Source organism: Camelus dromedarius, chromosome 7, assembly GCF_036321535.1.
Source record: "Camelus dromedarius isolate mCamDro1 chromosome 7, mCamDro1.pat, whole genome shotgun sequence".
NCBI classification, from domain to species: Eukaryota; Metazoa; Chordata; class Mammalia; order Artiodactyla; family Camelidae; genus Camelus; species Camelus dromedarius.
In genome coordinates, this window is record NC_087442.1 from 2614880 (window position 1) to 2633856 (window position 18977).

Consider the following 18977-nt stretch of genomic DNA (forward strand, 5'->3'; position numbering starts at 1 on the left):
CAGAGTTCTGACTTCATACATGGACTGCACATTCTCAGTTTTCACACTGGTCTGTAACAGCTATTCTTTCCCCTTGTGATTGTCCCAAGAGCTGACACCTGTGTGCTAACGGAGGGGGCCAAGGTCTTAGCTTGTCATCCCGTAGCCAGTGTTTCCAGAAGGGGGAAATAAGCAATCTCGTGAAACCCTTAACTCCCACCCACAAGTGAAGCTGGCCCAGGAGAAGCAGACTCAGCAGAGGGAGGTGGCGAGGAAGCAGCCTCCTTCCGGTGGAGCTGGGAGAGGCTGAGGATGCCCACGGTGACCGCGGCGGGGAGGGCGGGCACACTGGGCTGGCGTGACGTCTGCTGCTTCTGGCTTTTTTGTTTTCTCTCCTCTGCTTCCTGATTCTTGGTCAAGAAGGGGGACAGGATTCAGCAGGGGTGACTGGACTGATCACCTTTCTCTCTGAGGGAGCCTCTGCTCACTGGTTTGGAAGGATTTATTAAATCAGTCTTTCAGGCCGGGCTACACCAGACTTATTGAAATAACAACAACAAAAACAAATGAATGAACAATTTTCCAAAAGATGAAGACTTTTCTAAAAATTTCTGGCAGGCAATTCTACGGCCTCACCTGAGGGCAACCGTTACTCTGAGTGTTGGGGCATATCTGAGTCTTCACCCTAAACTTTCACGACAAAATGCAAGTTCCCCTCGGGTGGATTTGAGCCTTCGATGTTCGCCGCTACCACGGACGTGGGCTTTACTTGCTGCACACGGGGTCTTGAGGACACGCGTCGGACTTGGTTGGGGCACAAGGAGCCCCTTAAAGTCTTCCTGAGCATCCGCACACTTTCGAAGGTGAGATGGTGGAGGGTAAACAAGAAAGGAGCTCTCCAAGAGCAAAAGAAAATGCTGTTTTATTCCACAGATGAGCAAACACTACCACGCCGCGCTCCCGCTGCCCTCCCGCCAGACCTCGTGGCCGGGGCCGGCGTGTCCTTTCGGACCGACTGGCCTGGCAGTAGTCGAGCCCGCGAAGTGGCAGAGCACGGCCAGAGTGTGCGGAGGGTGGTCAGCCCATTCATCCTCATCCCAAAGGGTGATGCTTCACCTTGAAAAACCCGTGACGGAGCTCTTCTAATCCAGCTAACCGCAGCTGACGTTCAAAGCGCGTGTAAGTGAAACCCCCGCCCCCAAAGCGACGTGGACGTGTCTCCTCTGCCGACAAGGTGTTGTGGACCCTCAGCAGGACCAGAAGCTGGAGAAATCAGAACCAACATTCAGGGTTGTCGAGGGCTCCCGAGGCCACGGTCTGTTCACACTAGTACTTCTCGAGAGCCAGGTCGGCCCGAGAGCGGGCACGTGAGCCAAACACGCTGAGAACCGGGGCGGCGGGCAGGGGACGCGGCGCCACGTCTGACCAGCATCCTGCCTTTATATACACCACCAGGAAATGTGCACGGGGTGCTGGCCATACGTACGCGTGGTCAGAGGCTATCTTACAAGCCTAGCACAGAGCATCGATGTGGCTGCTGGCATGCGGCACGAGGGACAGGGCCACCCCCCAGGGTGGGGGTGACACCAACACCAGCCCCCACCTTCCTCGAGGGCCTCTGTCACCCCAGCACATGAGATGGACCTGGAGGTGGGGTCAACACTTTGTCTCTTTAACCAAATGCATATGAAGACTCGACAACTTACCAAGGAGGAAAAGGATGGGGTTAAAAATATATGTAAACGGACAATGCGACTCTAAGCCAAATCCTAATGCGGCCTGGTGGGAGAGAGGTTTTATTTATGAATTTTTAGTGAATAGTATTGGATGCTTGTTCCTGTCAGCGTTTTGAAACGCTTCCACAAAGTCTAAAGATGACCTCGAGGAGAGAGTAGTTAGTTACTTCTGATCCGTTTCCTTCTCCACACAAGCGCAAAGCCTACACATTGACCGAACAAAACAAAGCCAAACAATACAAAACAAAAAAGCACAGCAAAACCACCCCGTGACCAGAGACAGCGTCAGGTAAAAACCATAGAAAAATACGAATTAATTCCGGAAGCTGACCATTAGCATAGCTACGGGAACACTCTGCACGGCCCGCGAGGGCGCTGAGCAAGCCAAGCTACGAGCAGGCGCTGTCAGCGCAGCTGCGCTCTGGGTGCTCCCGGCGCGGGGGCGTCAGACAGCGTGTGACGCTCGGGGGGGCCGTGGTGCCCGGCGGAGGCTGGGTCTCACTGCTCTGCTTGCGAGTGGGGAGTCCAGGGCCAGCTTCCTCACTGCCGTTCGTCCTTTGCCTTGTTCCTTGGGGAGGGGTTGCGGGATGCACCGGTCACTCTGGGGGGGGGGGGGAGAGCAGCGGTGGTTCCGGGCTCCGGGGACGCCCTCGTGAGTGACGACGCATCTCCACCCGGGAAGGAGCTTGTTTCTGAAGTACAACTGCCTTCAGAACCAGAGACACACATGCTAAGAAGGTAACACTCCCTGCCCCCCACCGGCCTCTGTGGGGAGGGGCGGGGGTTCCCGGGGGTCCGCGGTTCTAGGAAGAGCCAAGCTGAGCCTCGGGCTCCTGTGCTCAGTCCTCCTCCTCCTCCTCCTTTGCTGTGACTGTCGGGACCTTGTCCTGAATCCGGAAGCACTCCACGAAGAAGCTGATGATGGAGCGGTAGAGGTGCTGTTTCAGGGAGGCGCTGTTAAAGTAATGGCTTTCGTCCGGGTATATCTGCAAGGAAGGCAGGAGAAGTCACCACCAGGGGCCACCGCGGTGCGTGCGAGACGTGGGGCCCCACAGCCCACACCGGCCCTACAGGCCAGGCCAGGCCGGGGGGACAGAGGCAGGAAGTGGCCGGCGCCAGGGCTGCTGCTCTCTGAGGAGTGGGTGCCCGCCTGAGGAAGTTTCTCGTTTATCTCTGGACCTGAAAAGACCATTGGGGTCATACCCGTTTCACCCAACAACCAGAGGGCAGGAAGGAGATGGAAGAAGTTTCCAGAAGCAGCATCGTGCATTGCTGGTAAGCACGCAGGCTGGAGCTGGTGGATTAGCACCAGTGCCACTGAGGTCAAGGCCATGAGTCTGGTCCTCGGGAAGGGCGGTGCTCTCTGACTGCTGCCGCCCCCACACAGTCCCAGAGCACCCAGCCAGGGGGAGGCTGGTGGGAGAAGGCTCAGGACCCGCCACCCACGTGGGACAAGAGCCCCACCCTCATCACACTGTGGGGGTGTGGGTGCTGGCCTGCTGCTCACCGCAGGGCTGGACGGGGGGCGGGGAGGTGGTGGAGTCCTACAGGGGCTTCAACGCAGCCTGAGTGCAGAACTGAGCTAACCTAATTAGCAGAAAAAGCAAGCCCTGCCCATTTGTCTGATCTGCGGTGCCGCGCCCATCTCGGACAACCAGGACACCCGAGAGCGAGTGGAAATGGGATGCACTGGGTGCCCATCGGCTCCTCCTCCGTGGAAAGGACCGCATCTCCAAGTGTGGACCCGAGCAGGTGCGCGCAGACTGTACCTGTAAGCTGTAATTAGCCTTTCCCTTAATTAGCTGGGTGATGAGTTCTGCTGTGTGCTGGAAATGGATTTTTTCTGTTGAAAGGAAAAAAAGAAGAAAGTGTTTGTCAAAACCCGTGACAGCACCGAGGCGGAAGCGTGGGGCCCCGCGCACGGTGCTCACCGTCGGCGGTCGCGTGGATGATCAGGAGCTGCTGCTCCTCCAGCGCCGACACCCGGGGTGCCGCCTTGGCCATCTGCGCGCGGGGCAAGAGCAGAGAGTGAGCGCCGCCCGGCGGGCAGCAGGGCTGGACTGGACACCCGACCGAGAGGCCCGGCCCCGATGGAAACAAAGTTCCTGGAGACCCTGGGCACCCCCACCCGCCACACCACGCCCAGCAGGTCTCACGAGGGCGGCCTTCCCTGACCTCAGCACCTCTCAGGAAGAGGAAGGGGGAGGAGGAGAAGGGAGCAGGCAGAAGTTTCTCCCACTGCAGGTAGCCTGGGCCGTCATGTCACCTGATGCCACTGGTGGGACACCCTGGCCCACAGTCCGGTGGGCCACGCACCCACTTCCGCTCTGAAGCCGCAGCCCTGCCTGCAGTAGAGGAGGACCCGCCGCGCTGGTGGCGCACTGAGCCAACTGAGCGCCTGTGACAGGACGTGCTGTCCAGGGGCTTTCTGTTCCCAATCAAGGGCTTATGCTCCCAAAGCAGAAGCAGCCGGGGACACAGGGGTCAGCAGACATCTACACCGAACGTCTAGGGACCCGGGGATACAGGGGCCAGCGGACATCTACACCCAACATCTAGGGACCCGGGGACAAAGGGGGTCAGCAGACACCTACACCCATCGTCTAGGGACCTGGGGACACAGGGGCCAGTGGACACCTACACCCATCGTCTAGGGACCCGGGGACAAAGGGGGTCAGCAGACACCTACACCCATCGGGACATCTACACCCAACGTCTAGGGACCTGGGACAGCCTCCTCCACTCAGAGCCTTCCCAGCGTTCCTCCTTGCCCTCCAAGTCCAGGATGGGCAGTTCACCAGGTGGTGGAGGGAGGGCCCAGAGGGTTTCTCACGGTGGGCAAGGAGAGGACACAGGCCCAGAAGGAGTTAAGGGGAGGGCTGGGGCTGGAGGGGAGGGAGGGAGTGATTCAGAGAAGAGGCTGGCCGATTTCATCAGAGTCCCAGTTCTGCCAAGCCGGGACTGCGCCCAAACATACCTCATATGCTCTGTTGTCAAGTCCGTGGAGGCCCAGGTACCTCTCGGAAAAGGCAGACGCTGGACAGAAGCAGAGGGGACAGCATTACCCCTTGGCCCTGGGGCCTGTCGGACTCTGGGGGACGCCCTGGGGGACGGGCAGGGGGCCTGGGGTGGACCTGCTGCCACCTGCGTGGCGATTTGCTTTTGAAAACCAGCTCAACCTCTCGGGTCTTCACAAGGGCAGTCAGACAGCAGCGGGCGACGTGTATATATGTTAGTGTTGGTGGCTGGGTTACAGCCGTCCAGCGAGAATGCCACTGAGCGAAACCAAATTGACCTGAACCCTAAGTAAACAGGATAGCTGCCCTCCGCACACACACACCATTGCCACATACAGGAGAGGGAACAAATAGTAAGGGCAAATTCCCAGCAGCATTTACTTATTTCTCACAAGTCTCAGCCGGCCTCTGCTCTACCCGCTCCCTGGCTCAGGTCGGGGTCCTGGGTGAGGACCTGGGGACCCCGGCAGGAAGTCAGGGAGGCAAGAGCGCCAAACTGCTCCCACGGGTGCAGGGACACCCTTAGCTAAGTCAAAGGGACGGCGTGGAGGCCCTCCTCGCCCTGGGCACGGGGACAGGTCAGGGCACGGGTGGCAGCCTTCATGGGTGCGCAAGTCAGGCAGACGTGAAGGAGCGTGACTAAAGCCACTGGGGCTGCCTCAGTGGCTGCGAGGAGCGTGGGCTGCGCTACACGTATCCCCAGGGAAAACCATGACGTGTTGAATCAGGAGAGTTCTTGCACAGTTTTAGGTTGAAATTGGCGGCATAGCTGTTTGCACAGATCAGGGCATCTGCTGCGAGCCTTTCAGCTGCAGGACCCCGTGGGGGGCCCGACTCCACCGTCGTCCCCGGACCGCTCTGTGGGGCCCGTGGGTGCTGAGATGGGGCACACAGGGAGGGGCAGCCATGGGGGAGGTGCTTGTTCCTTGGACCCAAGGGGAATCTGAGGCCCCAGCAGCTCCACAGACCAGCAACCAGGAGCCCTCGGGATTTCCCATCAGTGATGCTCAGGGCGGCGGTCGGGGCTACCAGCCGAGCCTCCCTGCATCCTGACCCGAATGCCAGCTCACAGAGCCCACAGGGAAGACCTCTCTGCATGTTTCCAAACAGGGTCATGTCACAAAGCCATTCACAGGCAGAGAAAAGAGGCTGGCTGACCAGAGGGAGGAGACACGAGGGAGCCTCGGACCCCAAAACAGGGACCACAGAGCCATGATTGTGCAGGCAGAGGTCTGGTTCCCACCCCTGGGGGTCTGATTCTGGGAAGGGCTGTGGGCACTGCCAGGGAGGAGGGTGGGCAGGGAGCAGAGTGGAGCCACCCAGGACCAGCAGCAGCCACTCTCCCAGCCCCCTCCAAACACCCCTACGCCGGGACAGAGCCCCAGTGCTGGGCCCTGCCCGACTCCGGGGTCAAAGAGGAAGGGCGGCAGGGATCGCGGGTGACGGCTGGGCGCCTCCTCCCCTTGCCACACAGCTCCTGCCACCGCAGGCGCAGACGCTGGTCTGGTCGTGTTTCAGCTCCCGGTCTTGTGTGTTGGGAATGCGGTTCAGGGGCATCTTAGGGGGTTAACCACCTTCTTTCAGAACAAGTGGCCGGGAACTCCCTCTGCCCTCCCCTCCCCTCCTCAGGCTCTGCTGCGGTGCTTCGCCCCCACGGGTTAGCCGGGTAGCCGACTGTGGGTGACTGAGCAGGGGAGGCCGGCAGGAGTCGGGGCTGCAGGGAGGGCGGGGACGGGGCGTGTGGGGCCGACTCTGTGTCTACCAAGCCCCTTACCGTAGAGTCTGAAGTCTGTTATTGGAGAGAGAGCTGCGCCACAGGCGAAAACTTGACCCTGACTCTCACCCTTCGCGGGGAGGAGGTGCGTGCTCAGGTACCCGCCGTAATCCTGGGAAGGAGCGAAGACAGAGAGGCGGGCGAGTGGGAGGAAAAGTCAGTGATTCCCTCGTGAAAACAGCCTCAGACCCAACGAGGCCAGTGACGCCAGCAACCATTTCCCTGTGGTTCTTTCGTTAGAAATGTTTTAACGTTAAAATTTTTTAAGGGAGGTAAAAAAGATGAAAAGCAAATGCTGTTCCAATGAAATATGTGATGTGCGTGTCCCCCTCCTTGGGGCCTGGTGTTCCAGCGACTCGAGGGTGAGATGTGGCAGAGGGGTGGGGGCGACCGTGGACCTGAAACGCTGCTGAGTGCAGGGCGACGGTCAACCCTTCCAACCCAGCGCCTTCACGCAGCGTTTCTCGCTGCCTTCCCCGTCTACGGCAGAGTCAGTCCATTTTGTTTGATTCTGAGGGTGGGCCAACGAGGAGTCACTGCCAGAGGTCTGCCGTGGTGCTCAGCTCTGGGGCCTGCACGGGACAGGTGTCCACACGGGGGGATGCAAGCGGGTACGGCCGCGACGGAGGACGGGTTAGTGGTTCCTTACTAAACTGAACGCCCTCACCATACGAAGCAGGGACCGTGTTCCTTGCTGTTCCCCCTAAGAAGCCGGAAGCTTATATCCACACAGAAACCCGCACGGGGACGATTACAGCAGCTTTATGCGTACCTGCCGGAACTTGGAAGTAACCAAGGTGCCTTTCAGTGGGCACATCTGGACCCTGGGTTGTCCGGTACTAAAAAGCAATGAGCTGTCGAGCCACGAAAGGACATGAAAGGACAACCTTAAATGTGTGTTGCTAAGTCAGAGAAGCCAGTCTGAAGAGGCTGCACACTGAGTGATTCCAGCTCTGTGACGTTCTGGGAAACGTAGAACTGCTGGCAGTAAAAAGACGAGTGGCTGCTGGGGGAGGGGGAGGGGTGAACTGGGGGGGAAGAGGGTTCTGAGGGCAGTGGGACCCTTCCGTACGATCCTGTGATGGATACACGTCATTACACATCTGTCCAAACCCACAGCGTGTACGACACCAAGAGCGGAGGCTGCTGTGACCCGGGGGTCCTGGGTGATTCGGATTCAGTGCAGGTCCATCACGGGAACAAAGGTGTCACCTGGGGGGCAAGTTGAAGGTCGGGGAGGCTGTGTGTGTTGTTGGGGAGGGGAAATTCTCTCAAATTCGCTATGAACCTAAAACTGCTCTAAACAAATAAGGTCGTTTGAAAAAAAAAGTGTTGAACACATTTTCCTAGAGAACATCATGGCCTTCTCGGGTCTCAGTGAGAGCCGTCTGGCCTCGCCCTCGCCCCTCCAGGACAGCTCCCTGCACCCTGCTGCTCCAGGAGGCCCTGTGCTTCATGCTGGGGGCGGACACGGACTCCTCCAGGTGGATGTGAGGAGAGCCTGCGAACCCACACGCTGAAAAGAACCGATGGCTGCTTCCCTCCCAGGAGAAATGCAATCACAGAGTCCGCGAACCTCTATCTAAGGCACCACTCAAAGAGGCAGGGGGACCCTGTGGGCGGGTGCCCAGCATCAAGCACGGCACACACAGCGCCACCTGTCTCGGTGCCTGAGGGCTGCGTTCTAAGGGCAGGTGGGCCCTGGTCCACGCAGCACACGGTGCCCACGCAGCGGAAGCAGCCACTTGTCAAGAAAGCCTCTTCCCTGCTGAGGACTCTTATTCCTGTGTCCCGAGTGACTTCTGAGAGGCCCTAGGCAGTGGGGAGGGGTTCAGGCGCCAGCCCTGGAATGGGGCCTGAGAAGGGACACCACGCTCCTGGGAGGGGACGGCGTGTTCGGGGAAGAGCAAAGCCTGGATGGAGGCTGACCTGGGCCTGGGCGCCCCGCCTGGAGCCAGTACCTTTGCCGTGGGGACAAGCGATGTGTTGACGCCCAAAGTTACTCCATGAATGATCCCACTGGCTCCGACTCTGCACAGGCAGGCAGTGGGTCATCGCCAGCACAGAATGAGCCCCAGGACTCTGCATCCAGGCTCCGGTCTGTCCTCTGGGTCCCCCCTTTCCCGTCTTCCCTCGGGGTGTGGGACCCCTGCAGGGCAGTGCTGCGTCTCACATGCACCCAGCTCCCCCGGTCGCTGGGCTCGGAGGTGATGCCGCAGAGGTGTTGCTCTGGTTACCTGTCCGAACCTCCACCTGCAGCCAGGCCCCCGAGGCCCCTCTGAGGGCCTGTGCTGGGAGGTGCTCCCCAGAGGGAAGACGAGTCCATGTCTGCCATCTGTGCTCCTGCCTTCTCGAGATCGACAGGCCACGGGTCCGGGCCGTCTGACGGCGGGAGGCTGTGTGCCAGGGAAGCAGGGCGTGGCCCTCCACAGACCTGACTCCCAGCCACAGTGCCACCACTCCCCCTATGGCCTTCAGACGGGCCCCCACCATGGGAGCTTCTCTGGTTCCGTGTGAACCTCCCGGACTCCCCTCCACGCGAGTGAACCCAGTGAGCTAACATGACTCCTGCCGTAAAGACACACAGAAACTCTCGCCTCCCCATCCTTCTTGGGGTACCAGCCCGGGAACCACGGCAGGCCTGTGTCCAAAAAGCAGTTAGGAGACTAACAGAGCATCCTCATAAGAACCTGACCTCTTTTCTGCCTTTCCTTCCAGATAATGTGAAAAGAAGCAGTGACACGTGAGCTAGTCAGAGGCTCCCTTTGCTGGAATCACGGAACACCCAAACTCTCTTAAAAAATAATTGCTCGCACGCAGCTGTCCAGAGACACTCCCAGTAAATCAGGTCAGGCCCTGGCAAAGGCGCAGGTCAGCGCCCGAGCAGGGGCGCTCAGACCCAGGTCAGCACGGCCTACCTTCCCGAACACGGCCACCCGCGTCTTGTCGACGTACGGCTCCTTCAGCATCAGCCTGCAAGGGCAACAGGGAGAGGGGTTAGGGTGCGCTGCACTCAGGTCCTGCAGCCCCGTGGCCTAGGGCCGTGCGTCCCAGCGGTGCCGAGGATGAAAACCCCGACTTAAGCCGAAGGAACTACTGGAATTCTAATACGAGTGTTCACTGCTTTTACTTACTTGGTGCATCATATGCCCTCGTTAAAAACCCAGAGCGCCCTTGCAGTAACTGGGACACCCAGGCCTGCAGAGCTCGCGGGCCGAGAACCCCTGGTGCAGAGACCAGGGGCTGCTCTGGAGACTTCCAGGCCTGCAGGGTGCACCCTCGACTTGGTCCACGTGATGCCCAGCGCCCCAGGCTCTGGGAGGGTCCTCTGGGGTCAGCTGGGAGAACAGGCGCTCCGGGAGCTACAGGGCTCTGAGTCAGGGCATGGGGCTCCCCTCCACCTGCAGTGTCCTCTGTCCCCAACTCCTGGGAGGGCGTCCCTGCCTTGGACCTATTTGGTGGCAGAACCATTCCTGCCAGGGCTCCGCCTTGGATGCCACCAGCTGAGGCCTGACATGGTCCAGACTCTGCCTTATCCCTGCTGGCATCTCGCCAGCTTTCCCCCGTGGTCCCTGGTTTCCCCACAAAGTGACTGGAATCTTTCTGCTTTCCGAAATCTCATTCAGCCGCGGAAGTCCTGCCACCTGCTGGCGGATGACAGGCTGCTGTCTGCACCCACCTGCCAGCTGTCCCCGCCGCCGAGCCCTCCTTGTGACTCCCGCCCTAGGTGCTGCCTGCTGATTTCTTTCTGGTGTCTGCTGGCTGGCGCCAGCCGTCACTTCTAACTGCCTTCTCTGTCCAGGGGATTGCAGACCTCCGCGTCCTGGGGCCCGAGACTGCCCTGTCCTACTCCTGCCAACTCCTCAAGGACCCCTACATCCCGGGACCTGGCCAGCCCCTCCTGGTTAGAACAGAACTTTAACTGCCGATGTCCGAAGTGAATGGACGCCTGTTCATGGAAGCGGGAAGGCCCCGCGTAGAGCAGCAGTTTCCCTGACTTCTCATGAGGATAAAAATCCAGGTGACTTTTGTGCCTCCATTACAGTCGGTCCTCTGTATCCCCAGGTTCTATATCCACAGATTCAACCAACCACGGACTGAAAATACTCGGGGAAAAAAATCCAAAAAGTTCCAAAGGGCGACATTTGAATTGCCGCACACGGCGCCCACGCCGCAATCGCGGCTGCTGACACGGCACTTACACAGGAGGTGGCAGGGACGGAGGGACGCGTGTCTGCAAGCTCCCGGGAGGACGGCGGTGGCTGTGCGCGAACACTGCCCGCTCTGCAGAAGGGGCTCGAGCACCTAGCATTTGGGAATCCGAGTGGGTCCCAGAACCTGTCCCCGTGGATACCGAGCGACAACTGCGTATTACTGTTCATTTTAATATAACCAGTTTCCCAGGTCATTTGTCGAAAACTGACGACTCACGTGTGTTAACTCTGTGGACTGACCTAAGTTTGAGTCCGTCTGAGAATCCCTACAGGCCCTCGGTCACCGTCCTCGTCACGCCCATGGAGTGTGTGTCCCTGTCAGGCTCCACGCGCCTCTCAGGGACCAGTGCTCACGGACGCACGGGCCCTGTCTTCACCAGCTCCCGTTCTCACCGCAGCGGGCAGCATGTCCTGTGTCCACCCCCATGCAGCTTCTAAGGGGCTGTGGGGCCTTCAGACTTGTCACTTGAACTTCCCAGGTCTCGGTTCTGTGGACAATTCGAACGCACTCCGACACCAGGGCTCAGCAGGGGGTTAGGTGTGGGATCACAACCAGCAAACTGACTGGTAACCTGCATCCTCCCGGTGCCTCCCTCGGCCTTCCCAGATGCAGGCACCTGGGAGAGCGCTGCCGGGGCTGCAGAGCCGACGGCCCTGGGCCCGAGGCTTCGCAACAGGTGGAGCGCTGCGCCTCCCCCCGAAAGTGCTGGGTCCCTGCCCCGCTCCACAGCAAAGCCTACGTGCCAGCAGGCAGCCCTCTGCACACAGACCCGGCCCCGCACTCGGGCCTCCCTTACAGGTGAAGAGGCGGCCGAGCTTCATCAGAACCGTAAGGGACCTTCCAGATGAGAGTCCAGACCAAAACTCAAACAACAACAACAAAACAGAAAAACCCAGGAATCCAGAGGGGACAGAGATAATGCAGCGACCAGAGGAAACAGGTGCAAAGCCATCACTAATGCATCTGGGAGGACAGACACTGAGCCAGGAAGCCAAGGACAGTATGCTCTCGGGCGCAGAAAGAAGGCTAGGGTTTTGCGTTGTCACACCTGAGAATAAACATTCACCAGAAAGGCTGAAAACAGGAGAGAAAAGTTTTGTCCAGAATAAACCCGGAAGCACCAGAATCAGTATCATAAAAGTTCCAGCAAGAAAGAACAGAGAAAAGAGAAATTCTCAACGTGTTATAGTCAAAATGTTCTAAGGCCAGAGAACAACGGTCCCCCGGAGGGAAAAGGCCCGGCCCAAGGGCTGAAATTGCAGACAGGGGGTGGGAGGCAGGCCACGCACCGGGGCCGGTCAGCAGACAGAGTGACGCGGTTTTGCTCACCAGCAGCACCGGCCGGGGGGCGATACCAGGCCCTTCTAGATGGGAATGATTTTCTGTGCAGATTTCACACCCAGGAAAACAGCAACCTCAACTGCGGGGCTGGAATGGAGACATTTTGAGAAGTTTTCTAGACATCTGAAGGGAAAAATAAATAAAAAGGGCGACATTCATCTGCTGTTCTCTGGCACGTGGCCCAGCCTAGAAAGTTGTGAGAGGGCCTCGAGGTGATGCTCCAGACACGGGGTCCAGGTGGAGCAGAAGGAAGCGGCCACGGCTCAGAGAGGAGCACTGAGGTGGGCAGAGCGCCGGTGCGTCTGAGCGACTGGGAAGGGTGCTGGCGGTCCCGGGAGGCAAGATGACAACAGGCCCACGGAGAGTGACCCAGGTGAGAGGCCAACAGCACTTGCAGGGGCAGCTCAGTGACGCCGAGAGAAGCAGGGCTGAGCGGCCCCTGGCTCCGCGAGGGGCACCGGGCGAGGGCGCTGCCCCTCTGACTGTCCACCCGACCAGGCGGCTGCCCACAAGGAGTCCCGTGGTGAGGAATCCTGCTGTGGTCCTGACTATTCAGAATCGGGGAGGCGGACGCGTGATGAAGGAGACGGCGGGGTTGAGAGAGGTCGCATCCGGGAAGCAGGACGGGCGGGTGGGCGGTGCAGGGCGAGGGGCTTTGTGTCGCTGACGTGCGCAGTTACCACGGGTTGAATTCTGAAAAATACGCTGGAGCTCTAACCCCCGAACCGCAGTGTGCCCGTACTCGTCAGGAGGGCCCACTGCAGACGTAATTCAGAAGTTGGGTGAGGTCACAGCAGAGGAGCGTGGGCCCCTAATCCAGCAGGCCTGGTGTCCTACACGCGGAGGAGACTGGAGACAAGGGAGCAGACGGCCACGTGAAGACGTGGGACGGAGGGACGCGCCCGCAAGCCGAGGGGCGCAGCCCCCGGGAGCGGGCGGAGGCCAGGACAGGGCCTCCCTCCAGGTTTCAGAGAGAGTGCAGCTCTGCCCGCACCTTGACTTTGGTGTTCTGGCCCAAGGAAACTAACACAACCTTGAACACGTCTGCTCTTTAAAAACACGGGGCAGGTATCACAGGAGAGCCCGGAGGACTTCCAGTCGCGTCTGCCAGATTTAGGAGTCTGAGGTGCACGCACACACACACCCCGCCACTGCCCCCAACGAGGCCGGCCCTCAGAACAGTCGGCCTGCGCACACACGTGGCACCACTGAGCACGTTTCTCCGCAGGGGCCAAATCCCTGATGTGCAGACGTGCACCTGGGGGCACCTGGTGGAGTGGTCTGGGGTGGCTGGCCCACCTGACCCCAACAGCTGGGATCCGTGCGGCAGTCTGCAGAGAGCACGGCGGGGGGGTGAGCCACGGGCACTCAGAGGGCAGAGCCGGGTCTCGGGCTCCGTCCCCGCTGGGGACACATCACGGGTTTTATTCTCAGCAGGCAGCTTCCAGTGCTTGGGGACCCTTCATCTAATTCCCTGGTGATTCATTTCCTGATCCACAGCCCATTCGTTGCAGCAATGGTCCTCGTTGTAAAAAGCTCTGGAGTCCTCTCGGGAAAGCTGTTTTCCCCAATGTCAGGCATTTTTATCATCTTGTTGCTGTGTTCCCACTCATCAGCTGGCGGTTCCCATGTGACGACTGTTTCCTGGTGAACAGTGTAGCCGCCAGATGAAGGAGAGCGGATTCCTGCCTGATGGCCCGAGGCACAGCAGACGGCGGGGCTGAGTCAACCGGGGTGTCCTCCTGGATGGAGACCGTGCTGAGCGCAGCTCCGTGCCGGGGCGTGCGGAGGCCCAGAGCGAGGACTGGGGAGGCCCCGGCCGAGCACCGAGTCCCTGGGCAGGTGGGCTGACACCCGGACGCGGCTGTGCTGATCACGTGGTGTGACATGTGTGCTCAGGGGAGGGAGCTGGGACACAGCCCCGAGGGGACCAGTGGCAGGGCCTTGAGCTGGAGAGGATGGTAGAAGCCTTGTGGGTGGGGGTCTGCGAGAAGACCCTGGAGGAGAAGGGGGTCTTGTGGGCCCACGTGGAGCCTTCGGACAGAGGGCAGGGGTGAGCCCTCCTTCCTTTCTTCAGGAGAGCCCGGCCTGCTGTTGGCTGATGGGCACCGGTGGTCATGCCTTCCCACCTTCCAGGGTGGCTCAAGCTGACCCTGCAGTGACTGGCATGGGGTCCTCCACTGGCCCCTGGGCTCTGGGCTTTCCGTCGTCCTGACAGAGACGTTCAGAGCCCAGCTGCTGTCAGAGGCCCTCCTGCCAAGGTCAGATGGCCCTGCGGCCTGATGGTTCTGCCGCTGCTGTGCTCCGGCCCCCACAGTCTGCACAAACACGCCTTCTGCACATGTACCTGCGTCTTGGCACCGAGTCCTGGAGACCCACACTGACGCAGGTGTCCCAGACCACACGGCTCCTCTCAGTGCCATCAGAGCTGGGAGGCTCACAGCCGAGGACTTCATGTGGCAAGAAGGAGTGGCTGGGGGAGACACGTGGTCGGTAAGTCTGTCCTGCTCCGGGCGGTGGGCGGGCATGGGGTTGTGAGGGTCACAGAACACACCTCCGGCTCGACTGGTCCAACCTCGCATTCACTCACTCACAAACCTTGCTGGCTCTGCCGCAGAAACTCCTCCTCCGGGGCGTGGCGCTGCCTCTCACGCTCAGACTCCCACAGCCGGGGCCGCCGCCGCCCAGGGGACCCTGCCCTGCCACGCCTCTGTAGACACGCACGTCATCCATCTCTCCCTAAAGCATCCGGTGTGAATGTCTCCTGCCAGGACCCGGGCCCACAAAACTTGCCATACTGCCACCAGGAGTACGGTTTTGAAAATAAAGGTGACCTTGCCACCTCCTTGCTAAAAGTCCTGTGCTGGGACTCTGCCGCTTATAGAGCAAGCAGCAGCTGCTTCGGACGGTGTGGGAATGCCTCCTGATCTGGCCCTGCCCTGCCCCTCCATGCCACACAGGCTGCCTTGTCGGTGTGCTTTGCACAGGCTGTGTCTTTACATTACCTCCGCCTTTGCTCACAATATTTTTTCCATGCACCTCTCATTTTCTGCTGGCAAATCCCTGTTAATCCTCTGTGGCGAGGTCTTTGCCAAAAGCCACCTCCTCCCAGAAGCCCCCCAGGCAGGACTGTTTGCAGCTGCAGCCTGTGCTCCAAGTGCTAGTGTAGCGTTTCCTGTGTCCAGTCCATCCGTTCACGTGACTGTCTCTTCTTTTGCACGGCGCTGGGCCTGGGAGGGGCTGTGCTCGGGTCAGCTGTGATGGAAGTGGGCTCTGGGCCAGAAGCAGGAGGGGGAGTCGGGAGAACCACACACGGGGCAGTCCCCCATCTTCTCAGTCTGCTGGCTTTCTGAATAAAGTCCTTCCTCCTTGCCCCAACACCCCGTCTCTCGATTTATTGGCCTGTCGTGCGGCGAGCAGTACCAGCTTACACGCGGTAACACCAGATCCTGAATCAAGGAGAGTTTCCTGCCGCCCGAGATGTCTGGGTCCCGGCCCCCCGAGGAGGTCTGCGCCTTCGCTGCCGGCTTGCACTCTTGCTCCTGGAGGCCTCAGTGGCTTGAAAGGTGACATTATTTACTGTTTTTCTGGAACAGGTTCTGCCCTGTTTCTGAACAGATGGCTGGCCAATCCCTTATTTTTAGAAACACAGCGAGTGTGAGACAGCCTGGCGCCCTCTCGTCCCCCAGCTCAGAGGGGGGCAGCCAGAGGCGGCCAGCCGCCTGCAGGTTGCCCGGAGGACGCCGTGTCCTCCGCCAGGGCCTGGGGTCCAGCGTCGCGCACCCTATCCACGATGAAGATGGCAGTCGTGTTTTCTGCCCCACCTGCCCCTCCAAGAACGAGTCTGCGCTCTCCCGGGAAAAGGCATGTGTGGCCCTACAATCCCTGTACTGTAAACTGTGAAAACTGCATTTTGACTAAGGTGTCCGCAGGCCAGCTGGCCTGAGACAGGTTCTCAGTGTCTTTCTTTCCAGGGCAACAATGAAATTCAATATTAATTGTGAGCATCCGCCCCTTGCACTAAGACTTTCTGTTCTCGGGGACTCTCTCCTGGTCCTGCTGCCTCAGGGATGAGGCTGTGAAGAAACCGTGGGTCAAAACGTGCCCATCCCCCACCTGCCGCCTGCAAGGGCGGAGGGTCCCCTTCTCAGGGACGGCGACCCCTGCAGGGCTCCAGCCCCACTCCCGTCCTTGTTCTTCCTTCCGTCCCCCCTCCCTCCTCCCTCTCACCCAGTGGGCAACGGGCAAAGATGTGCAGACGCCGGCCAAGGTCTGTCCAAGCAACTGAGGAGCCGCGAAGGCCCACCTCGCGGTCTCTGCACCTGTTTCAGGCAGTAAATGGACAAGCCTCGAGGCTCTGTGCACGCTGGCGTGAAAACTCCGCAGGAGCGGCGCCAGCGGGAGCTCACTCCGGAGCGGCCCAGAGAACGCTGTAAGTCCGAGCGAGTCGCAGGCAAAATGTGCACACGGACAAGAAACGCGCCCCCCACTTAGGAAGCACGCCCACCCCGCCTTTCTCGCTTCTCTGCCCCCTGTCCCCTCCCCGGGCGGGGCCTCACCGCACAGCCTCCAGCTGGTCCTTCTCCTCCAGGGTGCCCAGCCTCCGCCGCACTTCATGCAGGAGCTTGGTCCCTTGGAAGCCGCTGCCCCGGCCGTCACACTTGACCACCACGGCCCCGTGACTGCTCACCATCACCGTCTCCCAGGTCACCTCAAACCGCTCGGACACGCTCTGGCTCCCCGGGGTGCCGTCCCTGCAACAGACAGGCCAGGCCTGGGCACGCTGTGCGGGGCAGCGGCTGGCCCAGCAGACACCGGGTCCTGAGGAGTCTCCCCACCCCCGGAGGGACTTGCCCTCGCCTCCTGTAGGGTGCCGGGACCCTGGGCTGCCACGCCCACCCCCATGGCCCATCTCATCACCAGCATCACCCACACACCAGGGGGTGATGGGGAAAGTGAGTGTTCCGAGGGCCACGCCGGGCACAAGGGCACGGGGACAGTCACTGAAGGGCATCTTCTCGGTGGGAGACACTCCAACAAGTGCTCCCACATCTCCTCTCGGTGTCCCTCACCACATGGCCCGGCTCCTCCCACCCTTCCTGGGTTCTCCTAGGCTTGGCTGCTCCTCGGTCCCCATCACGTGAGTGACCAGGTATCCTGCTCCTTTTAGCAGTGCCCTTGGTCTGAAGGAATTCTCTCTGGTCAGCTCAGAAGCAGAGCGCACAGCGGATCTGGCTGGCTTTCTGTCGCATCTCCTCGAAGAGGAGGCAGCCTGCACCACACTCCCCCTGCCACAGGCAGAGTATCAGCCAAGCTCCCAGCTGAGTGGCTTCTGTTGGTCCCCTGTCTTCCCTGCTCGCCCTCTGGGCACATACATGACTCTGTCAGCTACAGTCACACGTGGAAGTTGGCCAGCGCTGCGGACAGGGCCCTTGTAAACAGAGACGTCCCATCCCCACCAAAGGAGCACGTTCAGAAGCCTCCCCCTGGCCCAGTGGTGCCAGTGAATGCTTAGCGACCTCCAGGCAGTGAGGACAGAGGGTTGGGCACAGGATGGGGGTGGGAGACCGGGGTCTCAGCGCTCTGTTCCTGAGGGACACCGGGCACCGGGCGGGTCACACAGGACATTTACTCGGGTGAGTGATGTCGCTGCGTCCCTGAAGCAACCCCAGTATGGCCTCTGCTCTCTCCTGCCCCCCTTGCAGGTAGATACGGGGATGCGCCCCCAGAGGCCAAGCGCCAGCTCCACCTCCCCGGCCCTGAAAGGACAGACGGACGGAAGGCCCACGAGCTCAAACATCCGTGTCTGCAGGGCGTCACCGCTGAGCCCGCTTCCCCGTGCCCGCCATGCCCGTTGACCTCCCATAGCGCTCAGGGCGGGGGTCGGGCGTGAACTGCCCGGGAGAGCACACGCTCACACACACTCTCTAACAGTCAGTTACAATCACATACACACACGCTCACACACACACTCACAATCATATACACACATGCCCACACACTCGCACACTCACACACACACTCACACAAGCCCTCATCAGGACACCGACAGAGGTGCTTAGTAAGCTCTTAAAAGTGGGTATCGAAATCCAAATCCAAGGCTATTAATCAGCAGGAGGCCAATCTGAGATCGCTGTGTCGGTGACGGATGGGGGCCCGAGGCCAGACGCCCGCCACGCCCAACTCCATTTCCTGGGGGCCCCGGGCCCGCCGCAAGCCTCTGCGGGCGTCTGCCCCGCTGGGTGAGGTCTGACGCCTGTCCCCAGGCCCGCTGACCGGCCACCGCAGCACGACCCGCAGAATCTGACTACAGACCTGCTTTGGCTGCTGCAAAGCCCCTGAGGGCGACTGGGATGAGGGGGACACAGCCCTGCCTTCCTCTAACGTCTGGGGCCACGGGCAGTCATAGAAAGGACGAGCTAAACTGTTTTGAGCTTTGCGCTTGCGGCAAGAAGACCACACTCCCGCTCGTCACCTTCCGAGCCTGAGCCTTTCACGCTGAGATACTCACACCACCAGCAGCAAGGGGTAGTGCGCGGTGTCGGAGAAGACCGCTGGCTTGAGGATCTGAACCGGCAAGTCTAGGCGGAGAGAGAACACAGGCCGCACGTTAGGGGGGCAGGTCGGCCAGGAAGGAGGGGGCAGGAGGGCGCTGGCCGTGGGGGGCCCTTCCCGGGGAGGGCCCGGGGCCTGGGAGACAGGCGCTCTGGAGGGGGCGCGGCTGGGCCTCCCCTCCAGACAGAGTGACTCAGGCTCAGGCTGCACTTGGACAAAGCACCTCATCTCTTCAAGGCTTAGTTTCTCCATCTGCAGCTTAAATGCAGTCTTGCAAACAGGTGTGCGTTGACAAACAGAAACGCGTGGGCCACCCTGAGCGCCTGCTGAGGACAGCACTCCAGGCAAGGAGAAAAGCGG

The 18977-nt window shown here is 60.3% G+C and overlaps 1 protein-coding gene across 4 annotated transcripts in view; it reads right to left on the reverse strand.

Moving 5' to 3' along the window:
• Positions 1-884: 884 nt before the first annotated feature.
• Positions 885-18977, reverse strand: part of DPP6 (dipeptidyl peptidase like 6) — an 846033-nt gene continuing 827940 nt past the window's right edge. For all 4 annotated transcript variants that reach the window (XM_031455765.2, XM_031455767.2, XM_064487178.1 and 1 more), the window contains exons 19-26: positions 18574-18643; positions 16622-16816; positions 9425-9479; positions 6507-6618; positions 4693-4751; positions 3647-3719; positions 3485-3558; positions 885-2701 (exon numbers count right to left, since the gene is read on the reverse strand). In XM_031455765.2, the coding sequence (XP_031311625.1) occupies positions 2555-2701; positions 3485-3558; positions 3647-3719; positions 4693-4751; positions 6507-6618; positions 9425-9479; positions 16622-16816; positions 18574-18643 (785 nt within the window). In that variant the 3' untranslated portion in view covers positions 885-2554. The remainder of the gene's footprint in view (positions 2702-3484; positions 3559-3646; positions 3720-4692; positions 4752-6506; positions 6619-9424; positions 9480-16621; positions 16817-18573; positions 18644-18977) is intronic.